Source organism: Larus michahellis, chromosome 2 (genome assembly GCF_964199755.1).
Source record: "Larus michahellis chromosome 2, bLarMic1.1, whole genome shotgun sequence".
NCBI classification, from domain to species: domain Eukaryota; kingdom Metazoa; phylum Chordata; class Aves; order Charadriiformes; family Laridae; genus Larus; species Larus michahellis.
The window spans coordinates 104,580,662-104,599,566 of NC_133897.1; the positions used below are offsets into that span (position 1 = coordinate 104,580,662).

At 42.4% G+C, this 18,905-nt stretch overlaps 2 protein-coding genes across 5 annotated transcripts in view; one reads left to right on the forward strand and one right to left on the reverse strand.

Moving 5' to 3' along the window:
* Positions 1–4,226, forward strand: part of RIPOR2 (RHO family interacting cell polarization regulator 2) — a 72,258-nt gene extending 68,032 nt beyond the window's left edge. For 2 of the 3 annotated variants that reach the window (XM_074576492.1, XM_074576491.1), the window contains 2 exons: positions 915–1,005; positions 2,485–4,222. In XM_074576492.1, the coding sequence (XP_074432593.1) occupies positions 915–1,005; positions 2,485–2,585 (192 nt within the window). In that variant the 3' untranslated portion in view covers positions 2,586–4,222. Of the gene's footprint in view, positions 1–914; positions 1,006–2,484 lie in introns of all 3 variants that reach the window. The other variant, XM_074576493.1, reaches the window with a different exon arrangement.
* Positions 4,227–8,185: 3,959 nt separating this feature from the next.
* GMNN (geminin DNA replication inhibitor) lies at positions 8,186–16,997 on the reverse strand. Of its 2 annotated transcripts, none has more exons than XM_074576494.1 (7): positions 16,930–16,997; positions 16,289–16,352; positions 14,377–14,475; positions 13,879–14,017; positions 13,094–13,176; positions 12,907–13,017; positions 8,186–11,268 (listed from the first exon to the last, which is right to left on the reverse strand). In XM_074576494.1, the coding sequence occupies exons 2-7, from the start codon at positions 16,343–16,345 to the stop codon at positions 11,065–11,067; spliced, it is 693 nt and encodes a 230-aa protein (XP_074432595.1). In that variant the 5' UTR covers positions 16,346–16,352; positions 16,930–16,997; the 3' UTR covers positions 8,186–11,064. The 2 variants fall into 2 exon arrangements, with proteins under 2 accessions (XP_074432595.1, XP_074432596.1); XM_074576495.1 differs by lacking the exon at positions 16,930–16,997 and adding an exon at positions 16,607–16,685.
* Between the last annotated feature and the right edge of the window lie 1,908 nt (positions 16,998–18,905).

Consider the following 18,905-nt stretch of genomic DNA (forward strand, 5'->3'; position numbering starts at 1 on the left):
CTGTGTTGCCGTGAGCCCATCACTTATAACCATTCGTGCTGTAGCCACCAGAACGCACCCAGCGCAGACTTGCCCTGAGTCCAGCACAAGTGACCACGTTGAAGATGGGGTGGTGAGATTTCAGGGTAGCTGAGCCCTCATTCAGAGCATCGTAGACCAGACCTGTGCCCCTCGGACTGACGGGACTCGTACAAATACTGACTCTGTTGGCTCAGCGCCTCTTCCATGTGTCGTGCACCGGGGCAGTGCCTGCCCTTCCTTTCACTCACCTCCCTTGTCCTATTAAATAGCCTGGCAGAGACACTATGACAGCTGCTCTCCCCAAAGGCCTGACGTTTTTGTAGCAGGGCAGAACAGGATTATTCCTTGCTTTCTTCCCAAAACAGGACAGGCAAGGCAAAAATGTGGGCAAGTTGGTGAGTGCAGGTGTTGGTGAGCAGCCTGCGGTGGAGCGGGCCAGCCAACGTGCCCCTGTAGGTAGACACAGATCGGCTGGCGAGCAAAGCCTTCTCTGACCTGCCAGGTTTGATGTGCTCAGTGTGAAACGCATTCCCTTGACGCCTGTCTCCTATTCTTCTCCTTGCCGTACGCTTACCTTGGCACTTTGATGGCCTTGTCCCATGGCCCATCACCCAGCCTACAGTCAGCAGTGGCCGACGTAGCTGGTCAGCCAGAGTCATGCATATTCATTCATAGGGTAGGAAAATCAGAAAGGGTCCACACTGACAGCAGAAAATACGCCTTCTCCTAGATGCTCCCCCTCAGGGAAACCCCACTCCTCGTGTCCCCACCAAAGCCCTCCCCTTGGAATAGGAAGGGCAACGCAGAGGATGGTCACTGTTTCCACGCAAGGCTGTGAAATGAAACCAGAGTGTACTGTGCGGTGCTCACGCGGCTCTTTTTGCACTTCCCAGGCTGCTGAGAGTATTAAAATGCTGGTCACGCTCTGTCAGTCTGACAACGAAGAGATCAGAAAAGTGGCGTCCGAAACCCTGCTCTCACTTGGTGAGTTGCCTGTTTTAGAGCAGTTATTTCATTTTCTTTTTTTAGCAGAGCAGCGTAAGATACCTGAGCTATACAAATGTGAGACTCTTGACTGAAACAAAACTTTACATCTAGAGACTCAAACACATTAGAAAATATATATCATATATATGAATATCTATACTCATATTCATATATATATTCATTTTGAAAATTACGAAAATGGACCAAAGAGAAACTGAACTGTATGACAGCCTGGAGGGGGAAGCAGAAAAGGAAAAAAAAACAAGGGAGAAGTCAACAAACAAATCATGAATAATGAATTTGAAAACCAAGCAGCCTCAAGGAGGCAGGACAGGCACGCTGCCTGCTGGGCCTCATACACCCTCCGCTGGGGGGTTGCCTCCTATCTCCCTGTAGTGCCATTATCACACGCTCAAGTGCCATTAGCACTGCCAAGTGTTCGTTGAAACTAAATTATCCTTATATGCTTATTTGGACAGACCCTAGCCTGCAAGTCCTCCTTCCCGCCGTACCTCAGGCACCTGGCATTGACCCTCATTTGTCCTTGAGAGGAGAGGTACCCTGTTCATTAACCTGCAGTCTCGCTGCCTAGCACTGTGTGACTGCAAGCCTGGCTGCACAGTTTCGGGGCACCAGAACTTCAGTGGCACAGGGAAATTGTATTTTTCTGGCCTTTAGGCTAGGCCTGAATTTCTGCTCCATGGGTCTAGGTGCGATTTTAGTTATGCAAACTCGTCAAATTTATTCCCTTGCATTCGCCAGTTCAGCAGGAATTCAGTCTGCTCTTGGACGTGTTATTGCCCAGGTTATAAAACAACTAGCCCGGGGACACTTTTGAAAACGCTGGGAGATTGTACTGCCATTCTTCTAGATGACATACAGAGACCATTTTGGTTCCTAATGGCCAATTCAACACACAAGGTGCAATGCTATCTTCAGGTACATATAGATGACAGTACCTAAGAGAAAAGGGCTTGAGACACAAATAGTTAAATTTAGCAAACATACTGCTTCCTCTTTTTCAGCGGCATATAAGCAAAGATGCGGCTAGACTCACTTCTTAAAAGTGCCAGGAAATGAGAAGCGGGTAAACTTTATATTGTCCAAAGTAAGTGGATAAACATCATCTGCCTCGAGTGTATCACAGCTGCAGCTGAGACCTTGAGGAGCACCATAGGTCATTTAGTAAGACAAGTGTTCATCTAATTGTTCAGGCCACATCTGCTTCTGTTTTGCTCTAGATAAAACCAGCAAATTCCAAGAGAAAAATAAAAACAAAAAAAAAAGGGTGAACATTCAGAGCACGCTTAATTTTTCCAAGTAATTTCTGAATTTGCCCTCAACAACCTCAGAAATTTTAAGAAGGGAAAGAAGATACTGCCAAAGCAGTACTTTCTAACTCCAGAGAATCCAGTATTTTAAATGCTGTAGGACAATGATATAATGCATTATTATGCTTTAACATTCTGCATTCAGGTGAAGATGGGAGACTGGCATACGAACAGCTGGACAAATTTCCCCGGGAGTTTGTTAAAGTTGGAAGCCGCCGTGGAACTGAAGCTGCCACAGCTTTTTAGGTGGAAAAGGACCCGCCTACATTTAACAGTCATTAAAGTAGGATGGAGCTGCCCATCGGTGCGGGGAGCAGAAGGAAGACTTTGAAGAATTCTATGAGGATGTCCTAAAATGTAGCAAATTTACAGACTTTTTAAGGAAAAGCAAAATCTGAAATCCAGCTAAAGAGTTCCTATTGGCTCCTCTTTGCAGCTCATGATGGAACAGTTGGATGCTGAGGAACAATACTTTGATGTGTAACCATTAATGTAATTGCAGTTATTCAGCCTCAGACAAACTTCTGTGAGTTTTTAGAGTTTGGCATCTTCATATATTTTACCGAGTATTACATTTCCTTCCTTGAAGTTGTGGTGGAAGCTTGCAACGCGTGATAGTGTGTCTAACCAAGGACAAGTAGGAGGCCACCTGAGCAGGGCTGCAAAGAAGCTGTCTCTTCGACCCAGAGCTAAGCCTCTGCTGTCCTGCAGTGTCCCCAGCAACACTCCAGCGGCAGGGAACGCCACTCCGCAAAAGCGCCACTCTCGGAAACGAAATACAGAGCAAGTTTCTTCCAGTTTTGCCTCCAGAAACAGCATGATGTAAACCCTGGGAGGTGTCACTTTGGTGACTCATTCTAAATGCCTCCGCTGGTCTTTTATTTCCTTTCTCTCGCCCTCCAGCAACGAGCCATCATTAATCCAGAGATTTGTCAGGGGGATCAAACAATCACGTAGGTTTCTGAAAACTAAATGAAAAGGTAAAGTGCGTTTATTTATTCCAAGGAGGAGGAGTGAATACAGCTAATTGCACGAGTCCCCAGAGCCATTTGGTCCTGTGAGTTGCAGGCAGGATTGGATTTCGTACACTCTAATTAGTGGATCATAGCTGCTACAGAGCGATTTCAACATAAAGAACTAGAACAAACCGAAGCGGAGCTCGGAGGCAGTAATAAGCAGAGGGTGAAGTGAATGCGTGTGCGTGTCCCCCCTCACTGCAAGGATGAAAGACAGCAAGTGCTTGCTTCCAGCTGTTGATCACGAGCCTTAAGTTAACAGAGGAGGTGAATAGAAATTAACAGAGGAGCGTTCCTGTGCTGTTGTTCATTATGCATGAAATGCTATTTAGATGTCAATTAAAGTATCCAAATTTGCATAGACTACATAGAAAAGATTGCAAACAATTCACGTCAAAAGGAAGCCTCCTGCGCCAAACACTTTGGCAGGCAGGGGTTTTGTTTTGGTTTGGTTTTTTGGTTGGTTTTTTTTTTGTTTGGGTTTTTTTTTGTTTTTTTTTTTTTTTTTTACTGTGAATGTTACAATGTACATATGTGTATATTTATAAATATCTATATTCTTCCTTTAATTAAAAAAAGTACATTTTGTACAGTTCAAAATGCTTACTTGTTTACTGAGGGATATAGACTCTTTTTGCAGAAGGTGAAATAACCACATTATGGTTTTTATACCATGCCTGTCCCATCAGCTGAATTATTCCAAGGTGTCCTTTTGTACTGGTTTCTGCTCGTTTGTTGTTTTGGGGGGTTTTGTTTAGTTGGGTTTTTTTTTTTAATTTTTGCTTTTAGTTCCGTGGCATTTGTACTCACCATATATTTCCTATCACATTTAAGTTATAATAAAGATTATTTTTTAATTACTAAGCACATCAGCCCATATGTAGAGTCCCTCTTTCTATCAGCAGCCTCTCCACCGTGAGGCTCACCCAACCTTCAAACGTCAGGCGAGTCAGCTCCCAGTACAGTAAGTGGCTCAGTAAGGGCCACCTACTTGCAGATGGATTTGGGGCAAACCAGTGGGAGTTGTTTAATCATAGTAAGGGAGAAGGCCTGTCAGGAATATTTGTCTTTTCAAGCCCGGTCACCAGGGCAAGACGTAGCGACAATCTCAAAAAGTTTAGCTGAGTTATATAAAGTCGCCTCCTAAATTTCTTACAGCATAGAAATAGTTTGTGCTTCCTGCCATATCAACTTTGTTAAGACTTAGGACAACATTACTTTAAGATCTTACAAAAATACCTAAATTAGAGCAAGTGACGAATACAGGTAACAAGGACTGGTGCCTGAGGGCGGACAGAGAACTGCAACTTCTTGTGCAGCAGGAGAAACGGTGCAATGCCGGCGTGGGGTTTAATATGCGCAGCTCCGGCGTTTTCATCTTTCTGCTGGCCGAGGTGGGGGGTAGTAAGCAGCCAACTATTTTAGTAATCGAAATAAAGACAAACCACAGAAGTAGGAAAAGTAGAGAAGGAATGAAGCTATAGTGAAAACGACGGCTCTTCGTTGTACCCCTGTGAGGTGAACCAAAGCACATTTAAAAAAAAAAAAAAAGCCAGTTTTGTACTAAAATGCTATTTTGGAAGCAAAGGGAGGACTGCGCCCTCTCAGTGTTCCTTCTCTGGCTGCTTCAGTGTGTGTGTGCAGGCTCTTGCTCCTGTCCCAGAGCATCAGCAAGAGGCATACACTATTTAAAAAGGAGATGAGAATAGTCTTATATTCCCATATATGTCAAAAGCTCCTGCCCGTAATACGCACCGTATGTCAAAAGCTCGGTTGTAGCTTGTGCGTCACAGCGCGGAACACGATTTTGTTGAAGCGAAAGCTATGAAGTCATGGGGTTGTAGGTGCTACATTCTGAACTGTCGCTTCGGAACGAGTGACATGAGTTTACTTTCAAGCAAGCTCTAGTACCCTACATTTCTAGCTACTCCTAGTTAAAGTCCATACCAAACCGGCTTTGTGTATCATGCAAGACGCTTTCCCAGAAAGGCTCCACAAGGACTAGCAGCAGATGTGCTGAAGAGGCTCCAGGACTGTTACCAAACTTTTGCTGGTTACTCCTTCCCTTCAGCGAAAACAGACTCGTCTCAGACCGAAGACACTCCTTTAATTCTTACAAGCATGGAGGGTTATGGCGCGGAGCTGGGGAACGCAGAACTGCCCACCCAGCAGAGATCACAGGGCTGCTCACATCCACAGGCACCACGGCGCATGGAGCTTCTACCTACCTATCTCTGCCTTCATCTCATTGTAGGTTAAATCCACCCTTCGAGAGGTTTATTAACCTAAAGCTGATCTGCTACACCTACACCACTACTACATAATCTGCTAATTATAACCATTAAAAAACCCCACGTGATACAGCTCGTACAAACCAAATAGGAGCAAATACTGCTCTCAATAAAGTCAAGAGGAAATTTGCAGGAATTTTAGTAAGAACGGTTAGACCAAATTTAGTTCCTGTTGTAGGATCCGAGACTGACAAGCTTGAACCTGGGATATAGATGTATAAAGGCGACATTTCACTGTGAGCATTAATACTGCTTTAGAAAAGTAAATAAAACAAAGAATCACGTCCTAACTTGATTCATGGCAACATATGAAAAAAAACTCGCACTCTCAAATTAAGACCAAAACCAAACAAAATCCCATAAGTTTCTACCCTTAGGGTAACAAACCCTTGAAAAAGTGAACAAACCTTAAGGCTTCCAAAGCCAGAAGGCAAATAAAAAGGAACAAACCATAAATTTGTCTCATAACTTACACAGTTTTATGCTCGCAGAGACAACAATGCCCCTTCCTACCAGGTTAATGCAAGGGCTCTCCTTTGTGGAGTAGGAAAAAACAGGCGTAGAGGTGAACGTAACAAGACGGACGCTTACCGACTAGCAAAGAAGGAACCATCAGATAGCAATTATAAAACCTCTTTCTTAGAGCTGCAGCAGGTTGGCTCAAACAAATTCAAAGGTTTGGGCCACCCCAGAAAATTACGTCCCAAAATAACTCTGTAGCTTGTTCTTACCTCATGCTTTTCACGAACTATGGTGGTTTTCAGTACCCTTGCCATGCTGTTACTGCCTCTCTGCATTCTGCCAGGTAGACAGAAAGCCGTAGCGCCTCTATACAACTCTAGCTACAGCAGCAGCTTAAGTTAAGCTGCCCAGAGTTTCACACTGCTGTTGGTAGACTCCTCTTGTACCCAGTATACCTTCAGGAAAGGTACAGAATCATAGAATAGTTTGGGTTGGAAGGGACCTTCAGAGATCATCTAGTCCAAACCCCCTGCAATGAACAGGGACATCTTCAACTACAGCAGGACCCCCATCCAACCTGACCTTGAATGTTTCCAGGAATGAGACATCTACCACCTCTCTGGGCAGCCTGTGCCAGTGATTCACCACCCTCATTGTAAAAAATGTCCTTCTATCTAGTCTAAAATTTTCCCTCTTTTAATTTAAAACCATTACCCCTTGTCCTATTGCAACAGGCAGGCCCTGATAAAAAGTTTGTCCCCATCTTTCCTGTAGGCCCCCTTTAAGTACTGAAAGGCCACAATTAGGTCTCCCTGGAGCCTTCTCTTCTCCAGGTTGAAGAACTCCAGAGCTGGATGCAGTACTCCAGGGGTCCCACCAGAGCAGAGTAGAGGGGCAAAACCAGCTCCTTCAACCTGCTGGCCACACTTCTTTTGATGCAGTCCAGGATACAGTTGTTCTTCTGGGCTGTGAGCACACATTGTCAGCTCATGTCCAGCTTTTCCTCCACCAGCACCCCCAAGTCCCTCTCGGCAGGGCTGCTCTCAATCCCTTCATCCCCCAGCCTGTGTTGATACTAAGGGTTGCCCCAACCCAGGTGCAGGATCCTGCACTTGGCCTTGTTGAATGTCATGAATGTCATGATCCACTGCACCCCCCCCCTTCAAAGGGCTGCGGTGCCCCTGAGGGTACAACAGAGGTATTGTCAGAGCCAAGGGTTTGACCTTGAACACAGCCGAACACATTTCATTACAGACGGTTGTTGGCAGATTGACAAAGCAGCAGCAAATTAAAGTTCCTCAGAACACCATTATCATTTGCTAAACTACTTTTGTGTTATTACAAGAATGGAAGGAGAAATTAACAATGCGTAGTAAACATCTTCCGCTGAAGAAAATGTTGATGATAACAATGCAATTCAGTCTTGAGAACAACAGAGCACTGGAACACACGGCCTTGGCAGATTTGCAGACCTTCTGCTCAAAATCTCACATCCAATTCTGAAAGGAAAACAGCCTCACACAGCCCTTAAGGAAATGTAAATGGAAGCATCATGCTTCCTTGCAAAACCTGATGACCAACTTCATTACTTATGCAGAGGCTGCCACATAAGCTGCAACACATGACAATGCTGCAGGCCCTCACATAGGCAATACAATGCCAAACACCAAGTGAGTTTCAGTTGCCCACCCAACTAGTTATTGTGGTCTAATTCACTTCTCTATGCATTGTCTTAAATACAATGGGTGTTGACACTAAAATTGTTATTTTTGCTAAACAAATTAAAAGTTCTTCCTCACACAAACCATCCACCTGCCCCACAGTCTGCTTGTCTCTGCTACTCCCTGCACAGCTGTTTCTTCTTGAAACATCTGACACCTGCAAGTGACCCGTCTCCCTACACTTTGATCTTACATGTCTGAAATTCTGTCCTGTTAGGACATGCACATTTTAGGGGAGAAGTGCAAGGATGCAGCAGATGCATCCCACTTCTGAGCAGCCTTAGGATACTTCAGTGAAAGATGAGATTGCGGCCATAGCCTCTGCAATGAGAAGGAGTCAGCACGCTGGTCAAGTTGGTGCACAAAAGGGTTTATGGCTTCTTAGAATCACATTCTGCACTCAGGTTCCAGAACTGGCAATTTTATTTTGCTAGACAGAATGTTCTCTGTAATTTAGCTGGATATAAAGTTTCTTTGTCTTTAGCGATGTTAATTTTCAGCTGTTACATAGCTATGTTTCAGTGATAAATGAGTTCCCCTATATACTTAAAAATAAAAGGTGAGATGCTTGTTAACAGAACTAATCACAAACATCTGTATGATTTCTACACATTTGACAAGCCTTTCACACATGCACACAAAGTTCCTATACTTACTATGTAAGTTAGTTCTACTGCATGCATATTTTAAAAAAAAAATACCCTGGAATTTTCAGGACAGTAAATGAAACCTGACCCTTCTAGAACATTTTCAAATAGCAATTAATGCAGCATCATAAAACTTCTGACAACACTTTCATACATTAATATCTCTGCTATAAAAGGCATAGGGAGATTACTTGATCAAGGACCAATACATCTGTCACAGAGATACAGAATGAAAATCTATATACATGCTCTATGCCACAATTCAGCTCTCATATCTGGTCTTCTCCTGCAGCATGTAGCAAACTATTCTCTCTGCTAATGAATAAAGTCAGTAAAACCACAGTAGCTTGGTTTGAAGACTTGTGGTGCAAGTCTGTCTATGTATTACTGAGTGGCCCATGTCTTTTTGATGTAAAAAGTTGTTCTATTACAGGTGGGCCAAATACTGCAATACATTCATCAGCACACATGAAGAGCTTACATGGTTTGTTTTTGTACACAATCCATTTCAACAGAAATAAGGATCTACCTACTCAAGCGACTGTCTTGTCCTTGTTATTTTAATAAAATCAATTAAGAAAAAGCACAAGATTTAAACCTAATAAAGCACTCTTCTTAACCATCTTGCTGAAAATAAGTTAAGAACCAGATGTAGAAAATGCATCCAAATTCTGGATTTGTTACTTTCTGGCAGTTCTTTGTTCTAGCAACAGCACCTGTATTACAGCAGTTCACAGGTGAAAGGGTAGAAGAGAAGCTGCACACGCTGTCTCAGTTGGACTGGACCGGTCTGCCTGGCCAGCTAGTTATGCAACCCTGCTTTCTTCCCTTCTCCAGTCTCTGCAAATGCAAAATATTTCTGATGTTTAAAAATAAAGCCCCCTCTGAGGAATGACTGTTAACTATGAATAACTTAATCACACTGCATAAAGACTGTTATAACAAGTTTTATGTGTTTCCTCATTTATGAGCTACTCTGACATGACAATTACTCAGTATCTGAGATAGGAAAGGTTTAAGTCACTTGACAGTATTATCTGTTTCTTTTGAACAGAAATCCAAGGTTACTCTACAAAGCAGTTATCCCGCACCCAGGTTGTTTGGGGTTTTTTGTTTAATTAAACACAATGCCAGTGCCAGTTAAAGCACACCCCTTAGTCACCACTTCTGCACTGTGATGGAAAGGATCATGTCTAAGCACCCTCTGCAGCACAAATTGAAAGGTGTAATCTGTTGTTTACGAAGTTCCCAGGAAAATACAGTACCTCACCTTGTGGTTACCAGATTCAAGGCAAAATGGAAGCCAGAAAGACTATTACAATGGTTCTGACATTCCCCGAATGTCACAACTGAAATCAGTTGTGAAACATCTTTTAACCTACAGACACCCACAAGGAGAGACTAAGATACAGAAGGAAGCTAAAAGGTGCCAATCTGATAGCTCCACAGGTGTGTTCACACATACCCTGAAGCACCTATTTCAGCAAGGATCAATAGATCCATAAACCAGAGTTCCTGTGATTATCTCTGCCTCCTGAAAGCCACTCAACTTTAAGCTCTTCACAAGACATTGCAATGGCCACCATCTTTTAATGCCTATCCCTGGAAGTCCTTGTCACTTACAAAACAACTGCCAAGTTCACTCAGGACTTGAAAACCTGTATTCAACTGCAGATATTTTTTCCCCCCCATATGGATGCCAGATAAGCAGGTAAGTTTTAAAGAGTGCTTTTTATTCCTCTAGGCCCTTCAGAATGTTACTATCTGGTAAAAAGGTGCCTCATCTCTCAGTAAATACCAGAGCAGTACTTTGAAAGCAGACACTGAGTTTCCTTCCAGAGTAGCTCTGAAGCGTAGGCTGCCTTGTTCTCCATCTCATTTTCAGTACAGCTGCTATTAGAAGCAAAAACACACCACCTTTTCTTTATAAGCCAATAGATGAACTTCTAAAAGAGACTGTCTAATACTTCATACTTATTTTGTCTCTTATTTATACATCTTGGAAAAGGCTCCCTTAAAAGACAGAGGCAGTTATTTAGAAACCCCTGAAAAGCACAAATCTAACTAAACCTTAGATCTTGACTCTTATTACCCATTCTTGACTTTCTGAAGCACATAAGTTGTTTTGCTTTCCCTATCCACCAAAATCACTCTGTTCTCCAGAATTCTGCAAATCTAAGGAGTTAAAGACTGCCCGGGTACTCCCTAAAAGCTTGAAAGCCTCCATCTACAGTAGTCACAACTGACCTATAAACCTAGAACTAGCCATTCCCCACTTGAATAAGAGGCTGTTTTGGAAAGGCAAAGATTTATTTATCAATTTTCACATATCACATCAGACCAACTGATAAGATATTTACACAACAGTTTGAAATACACAGTATTTGCATTTTATACAAGCAACTAAGTGCAGCCTGTAGTAAGTTCTCTATGCAGTATCCAGATACTCCCACTGCTACATAATTCCAGTTAAAAACCAACATCTCTAATGATTCCACAAGAGTTTCTATACCTGAGAAGTTTTAATATATCCTTTCAAGAGGAAGTCTCCAATTAAAAGCCACATACACAAGCCTATTTAAAGGTTGTCATTCCAGTTGCAAATTACATGCTTCCTTTGAAGCAAGATCTGATATACTCTCCCTTAAGCCACATGATACTTGTGATGGCCCTTCTTCAGAAGTGCTCTCTGCGTCACCTCCACACTTAAGGTCTTCATTTTCTTGTTTGGATTCCTCTAGAGCCAGACTCTTCAGTGTCTCAGGACTGTCAGGTACTTGCCCAGTTAGCCTCTAGAAAAAACAGTGCAGTGACCTTAATATTTTTTCTACTTAATAGCCAGTGAAATAAAACTGTGCATATTGAATTAATAAACTAGTTCTCTTCATTTGGAGATCACTAATATAATTAAAACATTCCTCAGTCACAAAAGTCTTAAGACACTTAAGCTCAACTCAAATTGCTACCTCTAACTCACAGACCACATTTGCTTTATTGATTGTTAAGTCTGCCTTAAGTTCTTCAGTAGGACAGGTTTTATCTTAGGCAACCTAAAATAGGGGAAACAGCTTCCCAAGTTAAATATTACTATAGTACTATATGGGTTTAACTTTAGAAAAAATTATTATACAACAAATTAAGTTCATAATTTTTAATCAGAGATAATGAAGCTACATCAAGCCCAGGTGAACTAGAAAACCTAGTTTCTAGCACTTGATGATTAAAATAGAAGTTCCTCACCTAACCTGATCTAAGGAAGAAAAACAGGACTGTAAGAGGCTGCTTTTGAGGCTTCTGTTGTTTGATATATCATTTAAGGCCCATTAAAGCCCCAGAAGTGAGCAACTTACTCACAACTAATAAGTGAACTTGACTGTTGACAAACTGCAGAGAGGTTTCCAACATTAGTTCTTTAAGTCCTTAAGTCATTTAAGTTCTGCCTGTAGGTTTATCACTAACAAGCAGAACTCCCTGAATACCAAAAAAAAAAAATCTAGTGTAGCAAATTAGTGGAGTCTTGAAAGACTAATCTAAATAATTGCACTAACTGAAAATTAGCTTCATCAAGTTTACTTCTTGATTAGTCAAGTTGCTTGTAATAATCTTCCATTTAGTTTGCACCTCCCCAGTCTAATCAGAGAATCAAAATATTTGCCAGGCACCCAGCTTTCTACCCCAGTTGAGAGCTCAATCCCCACAAAAACAACCTAGCTGATAATTTTAATATCAAGGTTCCATGGCTATATATTTATAACACCTTCAGAGGCTGTCACAGACAATCTACTCCTGGTAGAAGATTTATGGAATCAGTGACACAACTACCTGCCCCCAAGGAATTCTCAGAGGAAGCTGTTTTGAAATTTACAAGTTTATGAATCCTACAGACTTTGTGCATTAGCCCTTGTTGGGCCACAAAACTGGCAATTCCTCAGTGAAACCTTGACTTTAAAGAGCATAGGTGCTCCCTTCTCCCTCTCACTGCTGCCCTTTGTGTCCCTGCTGTTTCAAGTTTAGTTCCTCAAAGAACACAGCCAGTACAAACGTTTCGTTTAGCCGGCAGCCTCACACAAGCTATTAAGCATTTGAATTTAAGTAGTCTCAGGAAAGGAAAGTGAAAATGAACCCTTCCTTCCCTTGTCACCATCTCTAACATGCAAAGCCTGTTCTGTTGAGACAGAATCTTCCCTTCAGAAAACACACCTCTTAAGTACTTTCTCGTTACTCTTGTGGATTAAGCTGGAAAAAAACTCATCCCCTAGAAGGGGCTTTATGCCTCTGGACTACAGCAATCCCATGGGAAACAGGTTAGACAGTAAGTTAAAATGAAGAGTTATGTGAACACACAGAACAAAAGTCATGATTCATTAAAAAAAAATCTTCACTTGTTTCTCAATTTTTCATTCTACAACACTAACTGAAAACTCAAGTACCTCAATCACGCTGGTCATATAATGCACATGTTCAGCAAGGGACATTAGCTCTTCATTTTCTTCTTTTAGGCGGGCAATTTCACCATCTTTCTGTTCAATTTCTTTGTGCAGCTGAGTTCAAATAACGAAATGTTAGAACAGAGACAACAAGAAGTGATAAAGACATTGGTTATCTTTCACTAGCTACCTTTTCATTTTCTTGAAGCACTTCATACAAAGCCTTCCTCCTTTCTTCAGCCAGTTCTTTCCAATATTGAGATGAAGGGCTCCCTGAAATAAGAAACTACAGTAAGTCTGTGCTACGACTGAATTCTTGAGATCACCTTAAGATATCTAGCTCATATACAAGTGTTTTATGAACTGTGGTAATAAGAACTCACTCCATACAGGGTTTTCCCAGAGACTAATGTAAATTTACAACTAGAGACATAAGCTTACAGAAAACATAGATCAGATCCTACACTGTATTAAAGGCTATACAGGCAGAGTCTTCAAGAAGCTGCCTCAAGCATGGCAGCAGGCTTTACAAGATGGTCACATTTGCAAACATCAGTCTTAACATGTACTTTGTGGAAGACAGAAGTCTTATTGTCAAGTCACTGTCCATATTAGGCTTAATGGTTCTGAGAAACTGCATATGCAGCACATTATGCCAAAACAGGCTTTCACTTCAACTTAGTAGTAGTCACTTGAAAGCTTGTAGCCAAGCCAAAGGAACAAACTACAGGACTTCTTAACACTGCAGCACACAGTGTTTCTCAGCTACTGGTTACCATAAACTCTTTTTTAAAGATTAGATATCTATACTCTATTTACTATACTGTAGAGGATAAGTATCATTAATTCCTGCTAGGCATTACTTAAAACCACAAAGCCCCTACCTAACTGACCAAGGAACCATGTTTCAAGTTATATTCCAATGGGAGCATAGCATTTTAAGCTCAAGAAAGTATTTCAGGAATTACCATATACCTTTTATCATGAGGTCTACAGCTTGAATGACATCATTTGTACTCTCATTTTCTTGCTCTTTGTCCACAGACACCTCAGCTTTACAAGCCTTTGAGGTTAACTTGTTATTCCAGAGTTTCCTTTTGACTGAAGATTTCTTCTACATAAAACACAGGCAGGTTTAGCTTCAGAGCAACATTTTAGCTTTTTTTTGAAAAATACAAACTTGTAAGTCTGCTCACCAGTGACTGCAAATAAGTCTTTATAAGCCCCAGGTTCTTCACATTATAGTTCTAGTCTACAGGCATCATCCTTGATACCCACAGGTTTAACACAAACTGCTTGTTTTCAATATTGTTTATTACCAAAATAAGCTGAATAATAGTAAGCTGAAATTGTGTCACACAGTTAGCAGATTATATGTTTCTTCAAATATATTAGTTTTGTGTTAAAAGCTCAGAAGTGCTTCACTATGAATAGAAATAATTACACATCTACAGGTTATGTTCTAAGTCATACCTCATTAGGTCTGCCAACCAGGCACCCTGTTGCTGAAGGCTGAATCATTTTAAGAGTCCGTCTTGGGGCAGCACTGCATGTGGTGTCTGTGAGGTACTTCTAAAAAGACACATAGGGCTTCAGACAGTTGTCACTCTTCTCTACATAAACTGAAACTTAAGAGATTTGTCATGCTTCCATTAAGGTAACCCATGGTTCATCTTGTCAGGACAAAAAGATGATACTTCAGGCTATGTTAAGGCTTGTACAAAGAAGGGGATCTAGTTATTTGTAGCAGAGATGGACCTTTATCACATGAAGCTATGCTCAGTCCCTGCCTCTTAGAAAACCCATGCCCTTCGTAAAGTAACTTGAACAGATCTTATAGCAGAAATATTCTGACTAGATTTCAAGGCCAGTTACAGTGCAGTGACACATGCAAACTTCAGCTCAAGCTCCCAAAGCTGTATTTGGCAACAGCAGTATTAGACTCCAGGGGAGAGACAAAAGTGACTGCAATTGCAAGTTTACTTGGTAGAGTCATACACATCACCTTAGGCAGTACCTGTTTTTGTTACCTGTGAACACACCCTCAAGCGGTGTTGATTTAACTAGATGTGTTGCTTCAATTATCCACTAAAACGGATCTAAAGCTGCCTTACTTCGATCCAGACAGGCCATTGTTTTGTATAAACAGTATGTTTTTCACCTTTCCTGCCATGCATAAATACCCATTTCCTTCATCAAAGCCTTCTGATCTGGTTGGTTACATTGCCACCATGGGATAGCAAACAATGGCAGACAACCAAGCAAGAATAGCCAGAATACAATGCCACACCAGCGTGAGAAAGTTATCGATTCACACTGTACTTCGTATGACAAGAGTTCGCCTTTCCCACGGTAGTTTCTGCCACCAATTATCCTACTGTTGAACTAAAGGACAAACACTAACTGCTGTGGGAACAAGAATCACACCGTGTCAGACACTGCTTGCTGCTATTCAAGGTTAGAGTTAAGTATGCTCTGCCAAGAAATTATTGACTAATAACTTGAGTTAACCCATTGAAAGTGTAAAAAGCCACACTGAGGAATTTATACCCTAGAGTCACTACAGGACAAGACTACCATGTGTCTGAGACCTATCAACTGGCAATTTTCATTAATACCAGAAGTGTTCATTAAAATCAATCTATCCCTCATGACAGAGGGCTGCTAGCCTCCATTTTATATGGTATCCGTACAATTTCAAGTAAGGCCTACGTTAAAAGGTTTAACAAAACCATCTTGTAGCAACACTGGAATAGGTATAAGTTTTAGTAACTTCTTATCAAAAAACCCAAATCCTTTAAGCATCTCCACCAGTTCCAAGGCAACTATGGCTCACGAGCATAACTTTAGAAACAGACCTGCCTGCATGAATACTTCAGTTGAAACATGTTCAAGTCAAGACATATTTAACTCTAAAGTTCATCCCTATAAAAAGCAGGCTACAGAACCTACTTTACAATTTCATAGCAGCCAGACCGATTCAGTAACAAAACTAAGGCTAGCCCCTAAAAAAAAAAATAATCACATGGAAAGACAGCAAACTCAGTGTCAAACTAGAAAAATCTTGCTCAGCAATAAGAAAAAAGTAGCTATAAACACATATGCCCAAGCAGGACAGAGTGTTCCCAAGACACACTGCCTGCCAGGAGGTTACTCAAGCCAACAGGACATAAGCCAGGTGGAAGCACATTGCAACAGATCCCTTTGTATTCCTTCATTGGATATAAAACTTGTGTCAGACAGAGGGATCATTTCCCAGAGAACTGAGTGCAACCCTCTGAACGAAGCAAATTCTGTGTTTAAGATACTCTCGATAAATGTCCTCTTCTATTTTTTATCCCTTATCTGCTCCCATATTCTAGCTTCAAGACTTTAAAGCCTATACCTGCAGGGATCCTGATGATTTTTCCACGTTCGGTTTCTGCTTCATTTTGGAATTCATAGGATCCCTGCAAAAAAAGGAGGGGAAAAGAGTTAAAACGTAGCAATACCTGGCTGCAACTCAAATTCAGAGACACGAGTTATGGAAGATTGTAATTCCGGTTTGTCAACTCTTATGACAGCATTAAAAATTCAGTCATGGATCGCATGGTCAGCAGGCTCTTCCAGAGCCCCTGATGGGATTCGCCTGCCCCCCTCACCCGCCCCGAGACACAAGCTGCAAGCGCGCATCGGGGTTAGAAACGCAAAGCCTGGAGGCGACACCTCGTGTGGCGGCCACACTAGCCCACCGCAAACGCCACCATAGACCACAACCCCGCCAAGCCTTTCCACAAGGACGGGGCGGGGGTGTCACAGCCGCACACCCAAGATGGCGGGGGGGGGGGGGGGGGGGGGAAAGGGAGGGGAGCACCCACCCGCTCCCGCCAGCCGAGTCCGCAACGTCCCTCCTCCGCTCGCCGGCGCGGCCAATGGGGAAGCTGAGCAGGAGCCCGCCAAGACACAAACGCGGCCACGAAAGCCTGCGGCCCCTCTCCCTCCCCAAGCCCAGCGCACGCCGCCGCCAGCCCCCTCGGCTCCACTCACCACAGCCGCCGCTGCCGCCCGGACCCCTCAGCGCGCGCACCTAGCCAACCTCGCGCCCGCCGCGCGGCTATAAGGACGGCGGGGGGGCGGGGCGGAACACAGTCACGTGATCCGGCGGCAGTTCTCCCAGCCAATCGCGAACCGCGGTGTGCCGTCGCGCCGGGGGAGCCACGCCCCGGGAGGGGTGGGGTGGGGAGAGGCGGGAGGCCTGAGGCGGCCTGAGGCCCGCGGGAAGTTGGTTAGAGGGAGTGCCTCATGCTGGCCGTCTGGGGAGAGCTTTTCGTCTTGAGAAAGGTGAGGGAAGACCTGAGAGTACAGCAGCTCTGCTCTCCTGGGCCTGGTCGGTGGCTCTGGGGGTACACGGGCCGGTGTCGTGCAGTCTGCCCCTAGGCTGGAGGCACCTGGACTGAAGCGGTAGGAAATAAAGCACACGAGCGTTGCCCAGTGCTCATCGTGCCTATTAACACCTTGCACAGAAAGTCTGCTCGTTCCATATTCAGAATCTCTCTGTGGTTCGAAACTAGATGCAAAGTCTCTCTGACTGCTTCCTCCCTCCCTCCCATAATTTGTTGTATTTTATAAAAACGTTGTACCAAAACTAAATCATGTATCCACTTTATTGTCATTGATTCTATCTAAATACAGTACAATCTGCAAAACCAGGGAAGAAAATTAACATGGTTAAGCCACAACAAGTGATTTACAATAATTTTACATATGGTATAGACTACAGCTCTCAACTATGCGTAAGGTATGTTGTTAAGTTTGTTAGAGGCCACTTTGCAATTATGTTCTTGCAAGTACTTGCACATTTATCTTTTATTTATGCTAATAGTATCTTCTGCTGACTTGTGAGTAAACGTTTGTAGAGTTAAGGACGCATTCCTTGCAATCAAGGTCTCACAGCTAGCCTAGAGCAGCTGTCAACATTTTTTTCCAGGCAATATGATGGAGCTATTAGAAATCAGGATAATTACAGAGAGAAGTATTTCTTTAGCATGCCACTCTGTCATCCTTCTGTTTGGCAATAAACTGTATGGCACTTAGGAGAATGTCTTAAGAGGCGTGTCATGGTCTGACAAAAGAAAGAAAGGCAGAACATAAAAAATGATGAATTAGAAAATCTTTAAACAAGGATAAGGAAATAAAGCTGATCTCTCTTGCATAAACTTCTTCAGTCTCCCACTGACCCATTTCAACTTTCATTGTCCACAACATCCTCTGGCAAGGTGTTCCAGAACACAAATAGCGATTGTCTGAAGAATACTCTTTTTTTTTTTTTTTTTTTTTTTTTTCCCTTTTGAACCCGATTCCTATTGCTTCATTTGATGTCCCCAGTCCCTGTACTGGAACAGACAACAAACAGTTGGTCATGTAGGCCACTGTTACACAGATTCCCTTCTGATCTCTCCCAGGTCTACTTAGCCATCCCTTCCATGAAAGCTGTTCCATCTTTCTGCTCTTTTGTGAACTGTATGACATTTAATTCGCCTTTTTAACCACTGCTGAACATCAGGCTGACATTTGTGTGGAAACGTCTGTCATAACTCTGATTTTATTCTTGAAGGATAGTCAGTTCAAAGTCTGTTAATCGATACGTGAACTTAAGATTTTTTCCTATGTATGTTCTTTCACATTTATCTACATTGAATTTCATTGACTGCTGTATTTGCCAGTTACTCAATTCCATTATGCCCTTCTGCAGTTTTTCAGTCAGCTCTGTTCCTATCATCTTGAATAATATAGTGTCATCAGCAAGCTGTCACCTCAGTAAGCTTTGTCTTCTATCAAGAAAATAAAAGTAACATGGGCAGAAATGTCTATCTAAATTACTACTGTTCTGTTACATTAGTAAAAAAAAAATGTTAATGCTTTTAAGTTAATTTAATTCTTGTTGATTCTAGAAGAAAATTTGGAAGTTCCATATTCCAAAACACTCACAGATATGCTAAACTGTGATCAAACATACACATATT